Raw genomic sequence first — 19,678 nt, 5'->3', positions numbered from 1 at the left:
AATTTGTGCCTGTATTAGGGATTGCTTTTCATCTAGTAAAGAAATCTGCAAATAAGAGCTTAATTTGTTCTATATGTGTTTCCATGTAGCACTTGTTGCACCTCTGTTTATCTTTGTTTCTTATCATCTTTGAGAGTATCTCTGAGAAAATTGACCGTATCTTGTCTGTTGCTAGCATGGTTGTTTTGAGGTTTGTAATGTTGAATGGCTAAGCCACTCAAACAAAACTGATGATGAAGGAAGGTTTTGTTAGTTTTTTTATCCTTGCTTATAATTTAACATAGATTGTTGACAACCTACTCACGTACCTGAGACTGAGGGTCATTTTGCAGTGTATTCTTAATCTTTTCCTGACAACATATCCTGAACAGTGCTCGTTCACTGTTCTGTTTCTGCAGGAATCTTCTGAACACTCAGTTTTTTCAATTAAGATCAAAATAAAGTGTAATTAAACCTCTCATGTCTCTTTTCATAGCATGATAATGCCCCATGACACTACTTAAAAGGATTGCAGAACTTTCTACCCTTAAACAAAATAAACAGCTCAGATTCTAACCACATAAAAATTTACAAAATAGAGTCAAGTGCTGAATTGTGTAAAATCAATAATCTAGAATAGTCATTAAAGAATTTGATTTCCATCATATTCCACTATGTACAAGTAGTGATCAAGAATACAGAAAATAGACAAAATACTGGCATTTTGAATTAATTCATTAACTTGTATTGGAACAAAATTGCACTGTTAAGTCATTTTCCTTTTTAACTTACACTATTGGCTCTAAAATTGTAACATTGTTGTGTGTTCATAAACTTTACTAATACGCGATTTATATTATTTGTGTAAATTTAAAAAACACATTTTATAATTCTTATCTCATGCTTCAAGTGTGAATGACTTTCAACTTTTCCTGTGTTGCCATTTCGGTTGTATTGCCTGCCAACATCAGGTTGTCATGAACTGATCCCTTCTGTTCTACCACATGGTAGAAATGGGGAAGGGGTTAGTTGATGATGATCTGATCTTGACAGTTAATTCAAGCGAAATGGCAACGGGCACGAAAAGTAGGAAGTCATTCAAAAAGTGTTTAACCTTAAACATGAAACAAAAAGATAAAAAAATGAAAATAATAAATTAATACTGATAATTAGAAATAAGTTATTATTGAAATATTATATATTAACAAACTATAAAATTCTTAGTTAAGCTTTGTATTAAACAACTATTAGTGTCGCTGTATGTGCTTGTTTCTCACATATTTGATGAATACACATACGTCATTTTTTATTATTAATCGAATATCTTTCGAAATATAAAATAAGAAAAGACTAAAACGAATTTAAAAAAAATTATTTTTAAGAAAAAGATGTAAATTTGACTATTTTGAATTATTTTTTCTAAGGTCACCACCTGGTCAATACTAATTAAATAAACTATCTTAGAATGAAACTAATATATCATTAAATAGAAACTAATAGATGAACTTTAAATATGCTTAAAGTCGATAGAATATTTTTAAATCTAGGACCATCTCATGTGTATTACAGAAAATCATATGATATATTTTAAAGATTTTTAGATTTTTTTCTATTTAATTTTTTTTTCTCAATTAGGAAAGTATTTTTATTGTTTTTTTTAAAATTATTTTTATTATATAAAAGCATATTTTTTAATAAAATTGCTTGATTTGATAAAATTTTAAAAATTATGATGTTTTTTTATTTAAAACTATATGCATAATATTTCTATTATCCACAATGTTGTTGTTAAATTCACATGGTTCAAAATATGTAAATAATAACAGTTTAGCTAAGAAACATCCAGAAACGTTGCAAATCTAACAACTATTATGATAACTAATTATATCAATAAGATTATATTGTTGATATAATTTGATTATTTCGACGATTGTTCTTTTTTTAAGCTTATTCTCACAACGTTTCAGCTGATGTAACTTTCAACCATGATCGAGTTTTCCTTATCGAACTTAGGAGTCTGTACAGAATTTCAAACAACACTATTTAATCAATGGGATTAGCTTGCTCTCAGTTTGTTAACCATGACCGGATAGAAGTTTTAGTAATTTATAATTGTATTCTTAGTGTTGCCTATACTGAGGATTTAACTTTTAGAAAACTGTCACTTAAAACTGATTATAGTAGTTTTATCCATTGCACCAGAGATTCTTGCAGAATCTAAAGGTTCAGTGCTCAATATAGGCGATAATAAAAGTACAATTATAAATTACTTAAAAGTTCTACCGGGTCATGGTTGACAGAACAAGAGCATGCTACTCTTGTGAATTAAATAAAAAGTTCTGTTTGTAATTCCATACGGATTCACAGGTTCAACAAACCAAAATGTTGTGAGAATAACATTCAAGATGAGAATAGTAGTCCAGATAATTCAAATAATACAAATGATCAATTCTCATCTAAAAAATTCTAAAACATATTAAAATATTATTTTCAAATTAATATAGTTTTTTCATTTCATTACTGAGTTAAAACATATTTGAAATTCGTATATAGATTAAACAAAAAACCCTGATCAAATATTCATATAAGTTAAAAATATCTGATTTGCATGAAAAATGTGTGGAGTAAAATGATTAATATATATTAGGAATTATTTTTTTTTTATTAATAATTCCTCATTATGCTTCAAATAAATTTTGAAATGTATTAATCATTTGTCATAGGACAAATCTTAGATAACTTATCAATTACTTTTGCTAATTTTTATTTAAGTTATTGAACTTAACTTTTTTTATATTTGATTGCTTGATATCCTTTATTAAATAGCACTGATCTCTGTGCATTATCATTTCTTGCTAAAAATAAACTTGGTTTTAAAAAAAGATTCTTAATTAACTTATAGTCAATACATTTTACCAACTTGGAATAAGGAATTAAACACTAAGTACACAACCAGTGCTGTAGCACTAACCTAGAATTAAAACTTAAATCCAGCAAATTGTATTGCTGTCATTTTGTAATCTTACAGGGTAAATAATGCTTACAACTTTAAAGAAAATGAAAAAAAAACATCAAGATAATGTGATAAAATATTTTTGAAAATAATTGTCAAATAAAATATGAGTTGTTTTTTAGTGCAATGGGAGATAATCCATTAATAAGTACTGGAAAAAATATGTAATCTTCTAACATGTGCAAAAGTATTTATATGTAATAGTACTTAGATGTTTCTATCTGGTTCGATGTACTAAATATTCAACTTCTATTAGTTAAATGTTAAAAACTAGGAGAGTTGGTAATGATCACCAATACAGACTCTGAACTATTACTATTATGATTTTGTTTTTAATTTTCTTCCTTTGAAGATTGTAACGCTGGGTATGTGCAGCCAAACCAGCTGCCAACATTGCCCTGCTTTTTATTGAAACCGATGGAGAGCTCTTTTTAGTATCCTCGTTGCTCCCTTAAGTGCAATTGTCTGGATCTCTTTTGCACTTGGATCACCGGGAATATTAGTTAGGTAGGACTTCAGGTTCTTCTTCATAAGCCCTGTGGCACCTATAATAACTGGTATGATTGATATCTCTCTAAGATTCCAGTTTCTTTTCATATCATACATGAGACCTTGATATTTGGTCTGTTTCTCCCTTTCAGCTCTGTTCAGACTTTCATCATTAAGGACACTCACTTCAACCAAGGTTGCAATTCTCTCTGACTTATTCCATATGATATGTATGAACACCTCAGCTATTGGTGAAACAGGAATGTATTTTTAAAGAATCATTTATAATAAACCATTTATGACAGTTCTTCTGTTTTAACAGAGACACACAAAAAAAAAATAGATTGGCATTCTGTAAAACGTGCAAAACATATACAATCAAGTATGTTTTAACTTTATTTAGAGGTAATTTTGATGAGACATCATTTTATACATTCACTCCATAAACAGTGTGATTTTTAATTGTTATTCTAGCAAGGTATTCAAATTGTGTAGATGTAAATTGAATTACAGAAATGAAGTACTTGAAGCAACTTTGAAGGTGGTTTAAAATTAAAGGTAACTAAAATGATGTTTATTAAATTGATTAATAGCATATACGTAATTACTAAGTAATTACTAATTAGATAAATATCAAAAAATATTATAATGCAGTTCATTTTTAATCTTAGAAAAATTCATAATATTTATTATGATAATTTAGATATACTTTACTTAAGTATGTCATAATGGCTTGATGTAATTAATCTAAAGAATGTAAATGTTATATCATCTATTATATTTATTACTTTTTTATTGCATTTTCACCCCAAACAAAGTACAGTACCACTTTGATGTAAGGGGTTACTATCTGGGACATAAATTACAAGGATACTAAGTAGGAAGTTGAGCAGCAAGATGTTTTTTTACATTACACTTGAACTTCTGCATGTGAGAAAGCAAGAACCCGGAAGGAAATTCCAAAGTCCAGCAGTTTTGCAGAAGAAATTATTAGAGTAGAAGGCTTTCTGACATCTGTGGATCTATAATGTGTAGGGGTGGGACTTGGCTGCTTGTCGGGTTTGTCAGGGGTATTTATGTCGAGGGGGTACAAGAGCTTGTAGTTCGTTGGAGAATCTACGATTAAAATACTTGTAAAACAGGCAGAGGAATGCAATATTTCGTCCATGGGACAGAGGCTGAAGATTCGATGATAGTTCAGGACCTATTAGGTTGGTGATTCTCGTTTGAACCCTGTCCAGGAGTGAGAGACTAGTAGCAGATGCACCAGCCCAAATGTGACAACAATGCTCCATACATGAACGAATGGTGATCTTGTAGAGGTAGAGGATACTTTCAGGCATAAGTAACTTTCTAGCATGGTAGAGAGAGAAACCACCTTCTTTGCAGCAGACTTGGCAATGCCTTTGATGTATCTGTTCCAACTCATGTTCCCCGTAAACGTTAAGTCGAGGAGTTTGAACGAAGTACTTTCAAATAATGTATCATTAGCCATAGCTATTCGTGGTTGAGGCGGTTTCTTGTAATTATTAAAGGAAACGAGCTTAGTCTTGGCAGCATTGAATGTTACCATCCATTTTTGTCCCCATTCCACTACAGGCTGGAAGTCTTCCTGTAAGGTTTCCGCCATTAATTTAGATATGTATTCATTTGTTTTCCCCTCATGGCTGTTATAGAGCGTAGTGTCATTAGCAGATATACCTATATCAGAAACAATTTTATCAGGAGGGTAATTTATGAATATCAGGAATAATAAAAGTCGAAATATCGACCCCTGAGGTACACCCGCATTTATATTATATTGTTTTGATGTACGACCATCGAAAACAACCTGTATTCGTCTCTTATTTAAGAAGGATTTAATTATCTTAAATATTTATCTAGTAATACTTTATGATCTGATTTTCATGAAAAGACCATCATGCCATACCCTGTCAAAAGCTTTAGATATATCTAGGGCTACTACTCTCCCCTTTCCTGCCTTATCCAGTGCATGGTATATACATTCAGAGATTACAGTTAGGATATCTGCAGTAGAATGGGCTTGCCTAAATCCATATTGTTGGTTAGACAGAAGTTTAGCAACTGTAAAGTGGTGGACGAGCTTGATTAATTATAGACTCAAATACTTTGGCAAAAAGAGGGAGGAGGCTAATAGGGTAATAATTTAATAGGTCAGTTCTTGTAAACTGGTGCCACAGAAGCAGTTTTCCAGCAGTCAGGAAAGCAGGATTCGTTAAGGCATTTGTTAAAAAACACAAAAGGATAAACTAATTTAATCAATACATTTAATAAATTGTGTGAATTTGAAAAAAAAAAATACCAACGTCTCATTAAATTGATTATATTTTAATAAAATAATCATAGAATGATATGATATTTGACTATTAAAACCCATTATATATAATATTTCCAAGTTTCTAAACTTTTTTAACTCTCGTTTCAAACAATAAAGAGGATGAGTATGAACTTACCTGATGAGTCATTTCTGTAGATGTTGGATGTTTTAACGGAGAACTTCGATGGGCACCACTAAATTTGTCTTGTTGAGATATTCTTCTTGGTTCTGCAAAATGAGTATTCCTTCCCTTATCAGTGTCTGATATGGAAGCTGGAACATCAGGCCATGAGCTTGTGTGGTAGGAAGGACACATCAAATGTCTTTGATCATTTGGACATCTATGTGGGGTACTTATCACTTCTCTTTGAGGAATATTTCTCCGATGACAATACCGGAGAATACAAATTGACATGGAAGCTGTAATTATCACAGATACAGTGACCGAGATCAGTGTGATGATGATGACCAGATTGAAATGTATTTTATCATCAGTTTTTATATGGACTGATTTTGGAACTTCAAACGTTTTATTACTAACAGTCAGTATTAAAAATATAGTGGTTGATGCAGATTGAACTGGGGTACCACTATCCTTGACCACAAACTTTAGATCATATGAGCCAGAGTCTTGTTGAGTGACAGTGCGAGTAAAAGATAAAAGTCCAGTGTATCGATTGATTGTAAATAGTTGTTTATCATTGCCTGAAGTTATTTCATATTTGAGAAAAGCATTCTCACGGCTATCTGTATCAGAAGCCTTAAGAATCGTAATATTTTTTGTATGGTGGGGATAATATACAAGTTCTAATGTATAAGGATTAATACGCGGAAAAGTAAAATATGGAGCATTATCATTTTCATCCCTTACATCAACAATAACATCAACTGTGTTATTTAGTGGTGGTATTCCATTATCTTTGACAAGAACTTGGAATTCATAAATATTTTGCATTTCATGATCTATAGAATTTAATGTTGAAATTAATCCATTCCTTTTTATCTGAAAAGGTAAAAACTGTTTATCTTTGGTGAGCAGAGAATAAGTGAGTTCTCCTCCTGCTCCAAGATCTTGATCACTGGCATTAATAAAGCCAACTGGAATTTGGGATTTCTGGTTTTCATCAATGCTAAATCTGTAAATTTCTCTAAAAAACTGTGGTCTAACATCATTGACATCATCCACTTTTATAGAAAACTCCTTTTTACTGTGCAATGGAGGGGATCCTTTATCATAACAAGTAATGACAATGTCATGAAGGTCTTCAGTTTCTCTATCCACAGGACTCTTCAATATGACTTTATATTTTTTTATTCCAATATTTTGCAGTTGAAATTTGTCATGGTGCAGATCACATCTGACTTCTCCATTCTGTCCAACATCATGATCAGTGACCTTTACAAAAGCAATGAAACTACCAACTTCTATATCCTCTGAAATGGTAGTTGTATTTGCAATAGTTTTAAAAACAAAATTAATATTTATTGTTGGTGGATTATTATGTTGACTGATTACATTAATTGTAACTTTTGCTAGAGAGCTCAATGACGGAGTGCCTCCATCTATGGCTTCCACATATAAGTGATGAATCAATTCTTGTCCAAGAGAAAACTTTTTAATTAAAAAAACTTCTCCTGTTTCTTCATCCAAATCAAAATGTGCTCTGGCAGTTTCAGATGTTTTTGAGATAAAATGGTAAGAAACTTTTCCATTTTTGTCAGAATCTAAGTCTTGAGCTGATAAAATCAAAACCGGTATCAATCTACTTGGTTCATTATTTATAGAAATATTGTATACTTTTTGTGAAAAAATTGGTGCATTATCATTTACATCTGTTATCAAAATGTGCACATCTAAAACACTTTGCTTATGAGGAGATCCACCATCTTTAGCTATCACTTGAATTAAGTAGGAATCTTTGGCCTCTCTATCAAGCATATCCTCTAATATTATGCTCAAATCGGATGTGCCATCTACTCTTTCCGAAATAGAAAGTGTAAATGGTTCATCTCTGTTCTTTTTCAATTGATAAGTTATCTGTGAATTTAGAGCCCCAACGTCCTTGTCTACTGCATTAGGTATTGTTATTTTTGTACCTTTACGATCTCTTTCTGAAAACTGTATATTTACTTGATTTTGAGGGAATTCAGGTTGGTGATCATTTACATCTTTTATAATAATTTTAATTTCTAACAATTTGATGAATGATGTTCCTTTTCTCACTGCCACATCTATCATTTTATAACATTCTTTTTCTCGTTTGCACATCACTTCTGCATCCAAGTTTTGTGTTGTGTAAAGTTTTCCTGTATTCTTAGATACCCGAAACAGCTGGCTAGAATCTGACATACCTTGTTGTAAAATATTAAAGGTGATTAGTTCATTATTTTGATGTGATACACCATCTATCAAGTGTGTGTCCTTAGAAATGTCACCGACCAATGTACCTGGAATTTGGCCTTCTTTTACGTAGTAAGTTAAGTCTACAGCTTGACTCACATGCATGATAACGAGTAGCATGTACGTTGGTATCAGCATGATGGAGTTGATTCTGTCAAGAAAAAGCAAAACAATTTCATGTCAAGACAATTAATAAAGTTTTATATTAAACATAATTTATCAATATCCTTTTGCATTGTAATTTTAAAACACTGTACATAATTAAAAATTATCTTTTCATCTTTGTCGATATTGATTTATTATATTTACTTGATTATTTATAGTTATAATAGAAAATGTATAATTGACTAATGTATTCTTAATTTAATACTTATTTTTAATGTAAGAATATTTTATGTTTTAAAATATAAGTGAATTTGTTTTAAATTCTTTTGAAATTGAATAATGATTAATCTAATAATTTGAAATAAATTTTTTACATTCCTCTGTAAATTAAGGTTTCTCTCTGAATGAAACTGAATGAAAATCAATCACATTAAACCGAAAAATTGATCCCGGAAAATAATGATAATCAACATAAATTATTTTGACTGATATCACATTAGATACTTGCAAAATACCGACTTTTGAGATATTTACAAAAAGTTAATTCTCACTAAAGTATATCATAAGAATGAAATTTGAAACTTGCTTATATTTTATTTAAAGTTTTAATTGCTTATCTCTCATTGTAGATAAGTTCATTCTTTTTCTTATGTATATTTAAAAGTAATGAATAAAAATCCTCCAGCACAAAAAATCTAATATTGATCTGAAGCATAAAAAAGTTAGCATATTTTACTTATGATAAAGAACCTATATTAGACATTTATTGTTGTTACTGCTGCTTCTACTACCTAATGTAAGATAGACACTGACAAGATTTGATTTGATTATCTTGTGACTTTCACGCTTATACAATGTTTTCTATAGCATATATTCTTTTTTTTGAGGCACTAGGTATTTAATTGAAAGTGGATAGAAAAATGCAATTACTTATTTCACTTATATCTACTTGCAGAATAAAACGTGAGATTTATCATCATCGGTAAAATACTTTTTAGTTTGTGAAGTTTTAATGTATTTTGTAAGTTCTTAATATATTATACTAGGAGAATATCCCCTTTTATAATTGTTTTATATAAAGATAGAAATACATACATGGTGTGTAAATGCATGTACGTGCACACACTGTTTATGTATGTGTATAATGGTTATATCTATACATAAAATTTGTATGTTGCTTTAACTTTTAATCATTTTACTCTAACTATATAAGTTATAAAGCATTAATCAAATTTATTTGTTTTAGTTTTTGTGCTTATAATAGTTCAGTGTAATATCTTTCAACAAGTAGAGTGAATTCTTACAATCAAATTTACTTAAAAGTTCATTTATCTTTATGTCACTATTTCTTATTAATAAGTCTTATAGTTGAATCTGTCTTTAGCGTTTTTTTCGAAATAAGTTTCTATCATTTTTCCATTTATTAAATTTGCATTGTTTCTCAATTATATATCTTTTTTTTTCTAAAATTACTCTTTTTAAAGAATATATATTCAATTGTGAGTTTAATAATGAAGTGGTACAATTATCATTGAGAAATGAAATAAAACATAGAGTTCACAATTTTATACACTGTAATTTGTAGCTAATAAACATGTTTTAATTAAAGTCCTTTATTTGTTTGGAGAATAAAATTTAATTTATATATTTTTTTTATATCGTTCGATGTCCTCAATCATTTTAATCAACCAACTTTATGTCTCACATAGCATATAAGAATCTATGAGTGCATAAATGTTGCAAAAATTATTTTGTCATATAATAAGTAGCAATAAAAAGATAACTTTTATGTAAAAACTTTACATATTTTTTTATATTTATTGAATCTTTTAGTATCAATATTTTCAGATTTGCGCTATATTTATTTCAATGACTGCAATCACTGAAATTTAAAGAGTTTTGTAACTTTTCTGGCACCGGATCATCTGTAAGGTATTTTATTTAGACTGCATAAAGTCAAAATTAACTTTATATTTTCAGAAAATAATAGATTTTTATTAAGAAAAACACTTAAGAAATGTTGCAGAAAAGGAAAAATAAAGCCAATCGAGAAATATAAAAGTTATTATTACTAAAGAAAGTTTGAGATCGATGAAGTGATTTCATCAATTCAAGCATAAAAGTTAAAAGTATTAATCATCAGTATATTTTGTTCATTTATATCGCACAAGTAATGATTTTATCATAACTGATATAATCATAAAGAAAAATATATTACTTTATATTTTGCAGAATATGCATTTTTTTAAATTGATGATTAAGCAAACCTTTTGAACAAACAAACTCAAACTCATCCAAAAATTAACACAACTACAAAATCTGAGCAACTATCTTTAGCAGGCACACAAAAAATTAATAAATGTCAAATAAAGAAGATGAAAAGGAAAAAAAATAATAACATACTTATCACAAACTCTACAAGTAAAGATATTTACACAAATGCATAAAACTAATTTCAATATTTATTTGCATTTTTTTTTTTGTGTGTGTGTGTGTGTAAACATATCTGCAGAAGTTTACTGGAGCCTTTTAAAGTAGTAAAAACAAAATAATACATTCAATAAAATATAGATTTAAGCATAAGAATATACTATTACAGCTATGGAGACTTACATTAATTATTCTGTTATTTTTTTAGAGACATACACTAAGGAAAAAAAATTGTTGAATTGACCTAATCAAAAGATTAAAACCATATTCAGACTTATGTATTTATACCAGACGACTTGAACTCCAAGATAATAAAAAGAAAGCATAAAAACATTATCAACTACTCACCTGTGATGTTAAATCCAGTGGAATCTGTGGTGAGATAAGAAGTACATCCTTGTATAGACTTCTGTTTTTACTGCTACTGCTGTGTGACAACATCAATAAGTAAATGTGTACGTATGTGTGTGTATGTGTGTTTGTGAGAAAGAGATAGCAGTTTGTTATCCTATCAAGTGTCTTGTGTATGTAATGGCTGCTCCAGTCACCGGAACTGATTGAATAAAGGCAGGATCTCTATCGCTACCTTTTTTTTTTATTTTGTTGCACACACGCATTCATAAAACTCTTACATACACAAACACACGTACACATACACCTATACATGCACATACAGAATAGTGAGTGATGAATCAATGCTTCTTTGAAATAATTGATAACTCTGCCCTTTTTTCATACTACTATTGGCAAATTTAGATTTTCTTTGATTTGATTTATTTCTCTCTCTCTCTCTCTCTCTCTCTTTTCCTCTTTCTTCTGATATGATGTTGTCATTCTTAATAAAGAAATATCATAAACTATGTAAAGTTATGTTGTTCTCACGTTACCTATTAAACTAAATTCAACTAATGCTTCATATATTGTGTTAAAGCAACTTAGTAACTCTTTCCATACTTTAATAAGAATTATTTTAGAAAAAGTAAAAAATCTTTTTCCTTCCTTTTTTTTTCATTCAGGTACTGAACTTTTCCTGAGGGAATACTTTCTTCAAAATGCTACTGTGTTATTATAAAAATACAACCTCAAAACAACACTTTAAAAATATATTTAAAATCAACAGTGATGATAATCTCTAGAAATCAATATTCTGTATATTTACTTATCAATACAAAATCTGAGTACCACTTCTAGAACAGAGAAAATGTAGGTCAATGGATATGTTCTCTTCAAATCAATATACACTATAGAAATCATTGCCGCTTATCTTTTCTATCATTTTTTTTTTGTATGTGTGTCTGCTTTGTAATCTGCATCATTATTTTCACTTGTTATATCTTAAGTAAATACTTATTAACTACTCTGGATAATACTTAATAATTAGTTCAACTAACTTACGTTATTTCTTCAGATTATTAGTAACTTTTCTTTCTTTCATTTATTATTTTTTGGTTAGTAATGCTTTTAACAAATAAAGATGACACAATTATCTTTTGTGTCTGTGTCAGAAAAAAAGCACAGACTTTTTATATGAGGCTATAAAACATTTCTTTCTATTCATGTACTTTCATGCCTGTTTGCTGTATATTATACGATTTTTTAAATCACTGATCAACTAAATGAAAACAATAAACAATACTAATTTTCATTAAAAGCTTTAATTATCATTGAATTTTAAAAAGTATTCTTGCTTTTGCAATCACGATTCCTGATTCAATACAGAATGATTTGAAACATATTTGAAGAATCATTATGATACATTTACATGATATATCTACTTAGGTAAATGTGGTACAGGAGGTAGAGGCCTGGGATATGAAGCAGGACAGCTGTTCATTGGTGAAGTCCTAAGTACTGAATGTAAGTTGGGTGTGTTATTGTCAATTGTGACAGATCTTTTTTCCAACAACTGTATGTTTTGGCCATTGTTTGTTTTGAAGAAACACCTAGCAGTGACCATGGCATCATTGGGGAGACTGATTAACTGTTCTATGGACTTCATATCTCTGCTGTTGAATTGGTCAGTTTGAGATGAAGGAGAATGACAGTATTGGGATGAGAACTGTTCTGAAAAAGTTAAATGCATGTAAACAATTATTAGGGAGACAAATGCCATTGATACTTTCAAATAGGTGTTAGTGAAATAGAATCAAACTAAAGCTGCCAGAAATAAATAGTTTAGAGAAGAAGAGATTACTTTTGAGGAAATCATATTATTTTTTCCTTCATTTGTCACAATTAATGTAACATTCTTCATGGGTGAGTTGTCGTGTTTAGTATCCATGCACCGAAGAGGCAATTTTATCAGTTTCATACTTCTACAGTGAAAAGGACCCGGTTCAAGTACTTTTCAGAGATTTCTCAATCCAACTATGATTTTTGTTTTTCTTTTATTATATATATATGGATTGGGAATGCCAAACATTTTTTAAAATCAAACGTTAATTTATAAGTTATATTTTTCTTGATTCATCAATATGAAAACACTTTTGAGAATATTCCAGACAAATATGAAACAAGTAGGTAATTGATATTCTTACTTTATATGTAGTGTTGTGTTTTTTTTTCTTGGCGATATATGATGCCAACATGAATGAAGGTTTGTCTTTTGTTTTTCTTTTAAATATTTATGGATTGGATTATTTGTAGCTGACTAACAAGTCTTTCTGTAAATCAACTAGTAAGCATGTTTGGAATATCTTAAGTGAGAAGCTGTTCTCTTTGTGCTTTTAATATTTGTTTGTGACAAACTTGAGTCTGAACATGTCACACACTGATCTATTTGATATCCCTTACTACATACCTGGTACCTCCACACCCCGTCCCATGCGTCCCTCATGCCAGCCATGTCCACTATCAGAGTGTGAAGATTTTGTAGATCTGCAGCTATTGTTTGCAGAAGTTGTAATCAAACACTTTTCATGTCTGTCCATGTTTGCGATTTCTGCTATCTCTTCAATACACATCTGTGAAAGAAAAAGAAAGGAGCATATATACTCTTAATTTTAAATATAAAATAATTGATACTTATGCAGAATATTTTTAATATGATTTGAAATTTCACTATTTCATGTTCTTGTCTACTTGTTGTGTTTAATGTGCAATAACACATCAAACCAAACTTAAAGACCCTCATTGCCTAGATATATTGTAATTATTTTTGAATTCATATTTATTATCAATCTTTAACAGAAGGAATATGAAAATATAAAATAAATAAAAAATGATGGGAGGCAGCCAATATGTACTAATACAAGGAAAATTTATATTTTATAGTTGTTAATTATCAAATCCAAAATCAAACTTTTATCTTTTCACTACCAACGCTCATAATCCCACTTTGCCCCAGTTGAAATGAATGATTTTCATCTTGAAGAAGCACTTTGCTTTGACAAACTTCTAGGATTGACCTTTACCCCTAACCTGAAATGGAAAATCCACATTAGATCCATTGCCAAAATCACTGGAAAAATAGTGAAATTGTTCTATCATCCCAGAAAGTATCTCACTCCTGACGTAATTCTCTACCTCTACGAGAATCAAATACATCCTAAGATGGAGTACTGTTGCCAGATCTGGGGTGGATCTCCAAAAATCGTACTTTCTTGCCATAACAGGCTGCAAAACCGTCTTTAAAATTTAGTGGGTGATGACCCTCTAACCTCGCTGCTTCCTCTTTCTTTCAGAAGAGACATTGGCAGTCTGTCTCTGCCGTATTGTTACTTTTATGGTAGATGCTTGAGAACACTTCAATCTATGGTCGCTCTTCATGAAACATTTGCAACAAATACATGCCTAGCTGCAACAACCAGTAACAACTTCTTGCACTCTATCTGTGCCTAAAACTAAATTAAAATTTAATGAGTTTTTTTTTCTAGAAATGTCTGTACGTGGAATACAATACCATGGGTCTGCTTCCTGGCTGATTATAAAAATGGTCGTTTACAAATCTAATGTGAATAAATTTCTATTGAGCCATCCCCATAGACAATCTAGCCCTACTCAAGTTCCACATGACTGATCTAGTTTCAGAATCTACCCAACATTTGACAATTATCCTAGTGTGACCTCCGGGGTTTCCTAAAAAAAAATAATCTCGTTAAATCTAAAGATTTTAATGCTCTTTTATGTACTTACCTGATGTGAGATATCTGTAGATGTTTGTCGTTTTAATGGTGAATTTCTTCGCATATTGTTATACTTTTCATTTTGTGAAATTATTCGTCTGGGTTCTGTGAAGTGAGTGTTTCGTGGTTTATCTGGATCAGTAACTACAGATGGAACATCTGGCCATGAGCTTGTGTGGTAAGAAGGACACATCAAATGTCTTTGTTCGTTAGGACATCTATGTGGAGTACTTATCTCTTCTTCTTGTGAAATATTTCTTCGGTGACAATATCGAAGAATACAAATAGACATTGTAGCTGTAATTATCACAGATACAGTAACAGCAATCAAAGTAATGATGACCACTAAATTCAAATGTATCTTTTCATCGGTTTTTACATGTACAACATTTAACATTTCAAATGTTTTATTACTAACAGTCAGTATTAAAAATATAGTGGTTGATGCAGATTGAACTGGGGTACCACTATCCTTGACCACAAACTTTAGATCATATGAGCCAGAGTCTTGTTGAGTGACAGTGCGAGTAAAAGATAAAAGTCCAGTGTATCGATTGATTGTAAATAGTTGTTTATCATTGCCTGAAGTTATTTCATATTTGAGAAAGGCATTCTCGCGGCTATCCCTATCAGAAGCTTTTAGAACTGTGATGTTCTTTGTGTGATGTGGATAATAAGAAAGGTCTAATGTATAAGGATTAATGCGAGGAAAAGTAAAATATGGAGCATTATCATTTTCATCCCTTACATCAACAATAACATCAACTGTGTTATTTAGTGGTGGTATTCCATTATCTTTGACAAGAACTTGGAATTTATAAATATTTTGCATTTCATGATCTATAGAATTTAATGTTGAAATTAATCCATTCCTTTTTATCTGAAAAGGTAAAAACTGTTTATCTTTGGTGAGCAGAGAATAAGTGAGTTCTCCTCCTGCTCCAAGATCTTGATCACTGGCATTAATAAAACCAACTGGAATTTGGGATTTCTGGTTTTCATCAATACTAAATCTGTAAATTTCTCTAAGGAACTGTGGTCTAACATCATTGACATCAACCACTTTTATAGAAAACTCCTTTTTACTGTGCAATGGAGGGGATCCTTTATCATAACAAGTAATGACAATGTCATGAAGGTCTTCAGTTTCTCTATCCACAGGACTCTTCAATATGACTTTATATTTTTTTATTCCAATATTTTGCAATTGAAATTTGTCATGGTGCAGATCACATCTGACTTCTCCATTCTGTCCAACATCATGATCAGTGACCTTTACAAAAGCAATGAAACTACCAACTTCTAGTTCTTCTGAAATGGTAGTTGTATTTGCTGTAAATTCAAAAACAAAATTAATATTTATTGTTGGTGGATTATTTTGTTGACTGATTACATTAATTGTAACTTTTGCTAGAGAGCTCAATGACGGAGTGCCTCCATCTATGGCTTCCACATATAAGTGATGAATCAATTCTTGTCCAAGAGAAAACGTTTTAATTAAAAAAACTTCTCCTGTTTCTTCATCCAAATCAAAATGTGCTCTGGCAGTTTCAGATGTTTTTGAGATAAAATGGTAAGAAACTTTTCCATTTTTGTCAGAATCTAAGTCTTGAGCTGATAAAATCAAAACCGGTATCAATCTACTTGGTTCATTATTTATAGAAATATTGTATACTTTTTGTGAAAAAATTGGTGCATTATCATTTACATCTGTTATCAAAATGTGCACATCTAAAACACTTTGTTTATGAGGAGATCCACCATCTTTAGCTATCACTTGAATTAAGTAGGAATCCTTAGCCTCCCTATCCAATTTGTTTTCCAATATAATGCTCAATTCGGATGTGCCATCTACTCTTTCCGAAATAGAAAGTGTAAATGGTTCATCTCTGTTCTTTTTCAGTTGATAAGTTATGCGTGAATTTAGAGCTCCAACGTCCTTGTCTACTGCATTAGGTATTGTTATTTTTGTACCTTTGCTATCATTTTCTTCAAATTGTATATGTACTTGATTTTGAGGGAATTCAGGTTGGTGATCATTTACATCTTTTATAATAATTTTGATTTCTAACAATTTGATGAATGATGTTCCTTTTCTCACTGCCACATCTATCATTTTATAACATTCTTTTTCTCGTTTGCACATCACTTCTGCATCCAAGTTTTGTGTTGTGTAAAGTTTTCCTGTATTCTTAGACACCCGAAACAGCTGTCCAGAATCTGAAATACTATGTTGCAGAATGTTATATGTGATTAGTTCATTATTTTGATGTGATACACCATCTATCAAGTGTGTGTCCTTAGAAATGTCACCGACCAATGTACCTGGACCTTTGTCTTCTTTTATATAGTAAGTTAAGTCTACAGCTTCGCCTATATACATGACAAGCAGTAGAATATATGCTGATGTCCACATATTTCAGTCCACTCTGTAAAAAATAAAACAAAAATATTCTCGTCATAATATACGATTTGATATTTCTGACAGTTATAAAAAAATAATTCAATATTTTATATAATTTATTTCTCTTTCTGTTTCATCCTTTTTTTCTTTGAAAATTAAAAAAATCCTTTTTTTATCTAAGCCATGCATTTATTGTTGAATTAAAAACAATTGCATTCTTTTTATTTTATTCCTGATCAATACTATTTTTTATTTAAATGAGATGAAATTAAATTTTTGGAATAATTTGAAAAAAGTGTTTAAAGATCATACGTGTTTTTACATATATTATTACGTTGAATTTCTCTTATTACTATTTCATTTATATAAAAACCACTGCTATATTTGTAATCTATCTGGACAAGCAACATGAACTTGAATGAAAGCAATAGATTTTCATATTTTCTTCTATACATAATTACTGCTATTTTTATATGAATTCCTGATGAATGCATTTATTGTTATTGATTCATCTTCAATTATATGTTAAATCTTAGTTTTTAAAGTTGTAAGAGTTTAATTACTTATTTCTAAATTTTCTTGAATATTACTGTAATTATTTGCTTTTTGATTACATTACATGTAAATATCATGCACACCCTTAACTAATTTGTGAACTAGTACTATTTCATTAGACTTCATAAATACTTTGTTGATTTAGAATATAACGATTAATAGGAAATATATGGCATTCTTGTTGAAATTCTATAAAAAATTAAGTAAAAGAAAAAATGTATATCAAACTCATGAAAAAGCCAAATAAATAAATGAATAAAAGTTGATAAAAGACAATGTTTAGAAATGACTCAATTCTATAAAAAAATTAATTCCAACAATGATGCAATATTTAAAAATGTTATCCCAACTCTGAAGCTTTCTTTGTATTTTTGAGACTGCGGTAGATAAGGAACAGCGCTGTCTCACCGAACTTAAACGCATTCACATATGCCAGCTAGTATAGTCATTCACTGATTCTTGTCACTATCAACTAAAAACAAATTAGTGATACCTAAGGAACACTTAAATTATAAGCAATGAACTATATTGCAAGTTGTTAGACACCATCTATCCATTCAAGAACTTTTCACTCAACAAAAAATATTACTTAAACCAACAAGACTAGGAAAAAGAATGTATGTATGCAGTGGCACTCACCCTAGGTCCTTAATCAATCAAGCACTAGTTCACCAACTCACAGATAATAAACTTCTTTCTGACCGACAGTATGGATTTAGGCAAGCTCTAGATATCCTAACTTTAATCTCTGGACGTATATACCACACACTGGATAAGGCGGGGAACGGGGGCAGTAGCGCTACATATACCTAAAGTGTTTAACAGGGTTTGACACGATGGTCTTCTCATAAAAAATAAATCATATGTTATTACTGGACAAATACTTAACCTAATCAAATCCTTCTTAGATAAGAGAAAAATCCACATATGCCAAAACATGATATAAATGCGGGTATGCCTCAGGTGTTTATCCTTGGACTATTATTAGTCCTAATATTCATAAATGACCTCTCTGATAAAATTATCTCTGAGATGGGTATATTTGCTGATGACATTACACTCTGTAGCAGACTCGAAGGGAAGCATATCTAAAGAAATGACTGAAATCTTAGGGCAAGACCTGCAGTTTATAGTGGAGTGGGGACATAAATGGATGGTGACATTCAATGCTGTCAAGACTAAGCTTCTTTCTTTTAATAATTACAAGAAACCTTCTTAACCACTGATTGCCATGGCTAATGATACACTATCTGAAGGTACTTCATTGAAATTCCTTGGCTTATCATTCACAGGCAACATGAATTGGAACAAATATATTGAGGTCATTGCCAAGGCTGCTACGAAGAAGGTGGGCTCTCTCTACCATGTTAGAAGGTTACTCACACCTGAGAATATCCTGTACCTTTACAAAGTCACTATCCGCCCATGCATGAAGTATTGTTGCCACATCTGGACTGGTGCATCTGCCACTAGTCTCTTGCTCTTAGACAGGGTTCGAAAAAGAGTCGTCAACCTAATAGGTCCCGCATTAACAACCAAATTCCCATCATCGAAATATTGCATCTCTGTGCCTGTTTTACAAGTATTTTAATAGAATGTGCTCTAACAAACTCAAAGCACTTGCATCCCTTCGACATAAATACCTCTGCGTAACCCAACAAGCAGCAAAATTCCACCCCTACACTTTAGAGATCCCTAGATTTTCTACTCAAATAGTTTCTTTCCTCGAACTGCTAGACTTTGAAATTCCCTCTCGTGCTTCTATAACTGTACTGAGATGTAGAAGTTCAAGTGTAATGTGAACAGACATCTTGTTGCTCAACTCTCTACATAGTATCCC

General features: G+C 30.6%; 2 protein-coding genes across 2 annotated transcripts in view; both read right to left on the bottom strand.

Moving 5' to 3' along the window:
- Positions 1 to 11,242, bottom strand: part of LOC145242026 (protocadherin beta-15-like) — a 74,698-nt gene extending 63,456 nt beyond the window's left edge. The window contains exons 1-2 of the mRNA XM_080104919.1: positions 11,104 to 11,242; positions 5,956 to 8,371 (exon numbers count right to left, since the gene is read on the bottom strand). Of these exons, the coding sequence (XP_079961045.1) occupies positions 5,956 to 8,358 (2,403 nt within the window). The 5' untranslated portion in view covers positions 8,359 to 8,371; positions 11,104 to 11,242. The remainder of the gene's footprint in view (positions 1 to 5,955; positions 8,372 to 11,103) is intronic.
- The window catches only part of LOC145243058 (protocadherin Fat 4-like), a 186,939-nt gene that overhangs the window by 133,332 nt on the left and 33,929 nt on the right, over positions 1 to 19,678 (bottom strand). Inside the window, exons 2-5 of the mRNA XM_080106163.1 lie at positions 14,890 to 17,308; positions 13,556 to 13,718; positions 12,530 to 12,819; positions 10,736 to 10,740 (exon numbers count right to left, since the gene is read on the bottom strand). Coding sequence (XP_079962289.1) covers positions 10,736 to 10,740; positions 12,530 to 12,819; positions 13,556 to 13,718; positions 14,890 to 17,295 — 2,864 coding nt within the window. The 5' untranslated portion in view covers positions 17,296 to 17,308. The remainder of the gene's footprint in view (positions 1 to 10,735; positions 10,741 to 12,529; positions 12,820 to 13,555; positions 13,719 to 14,889; positions 17,309 to 19,678) is intronic.

This window comes from Euprymna scolopes, chromosome 21, assembly GCF_053919585.1.
Source record: "Euprymna scolopes isolate OS-2025 chromosome 21, ASM5391958v1, whole genome shotgun sequence".
Lineage (NCBI taxonomy): Eukaryota > Metazoa > Mollusca > Cephalopoda > Sepiida > Sepiolidae > Euprymna > Euprymna scolopes.
The sequence above is the reverse complement of the archived record's forward strand: the minus strand, read 5'-3'. Positions and strand labels throughout refer to the sequence as shown.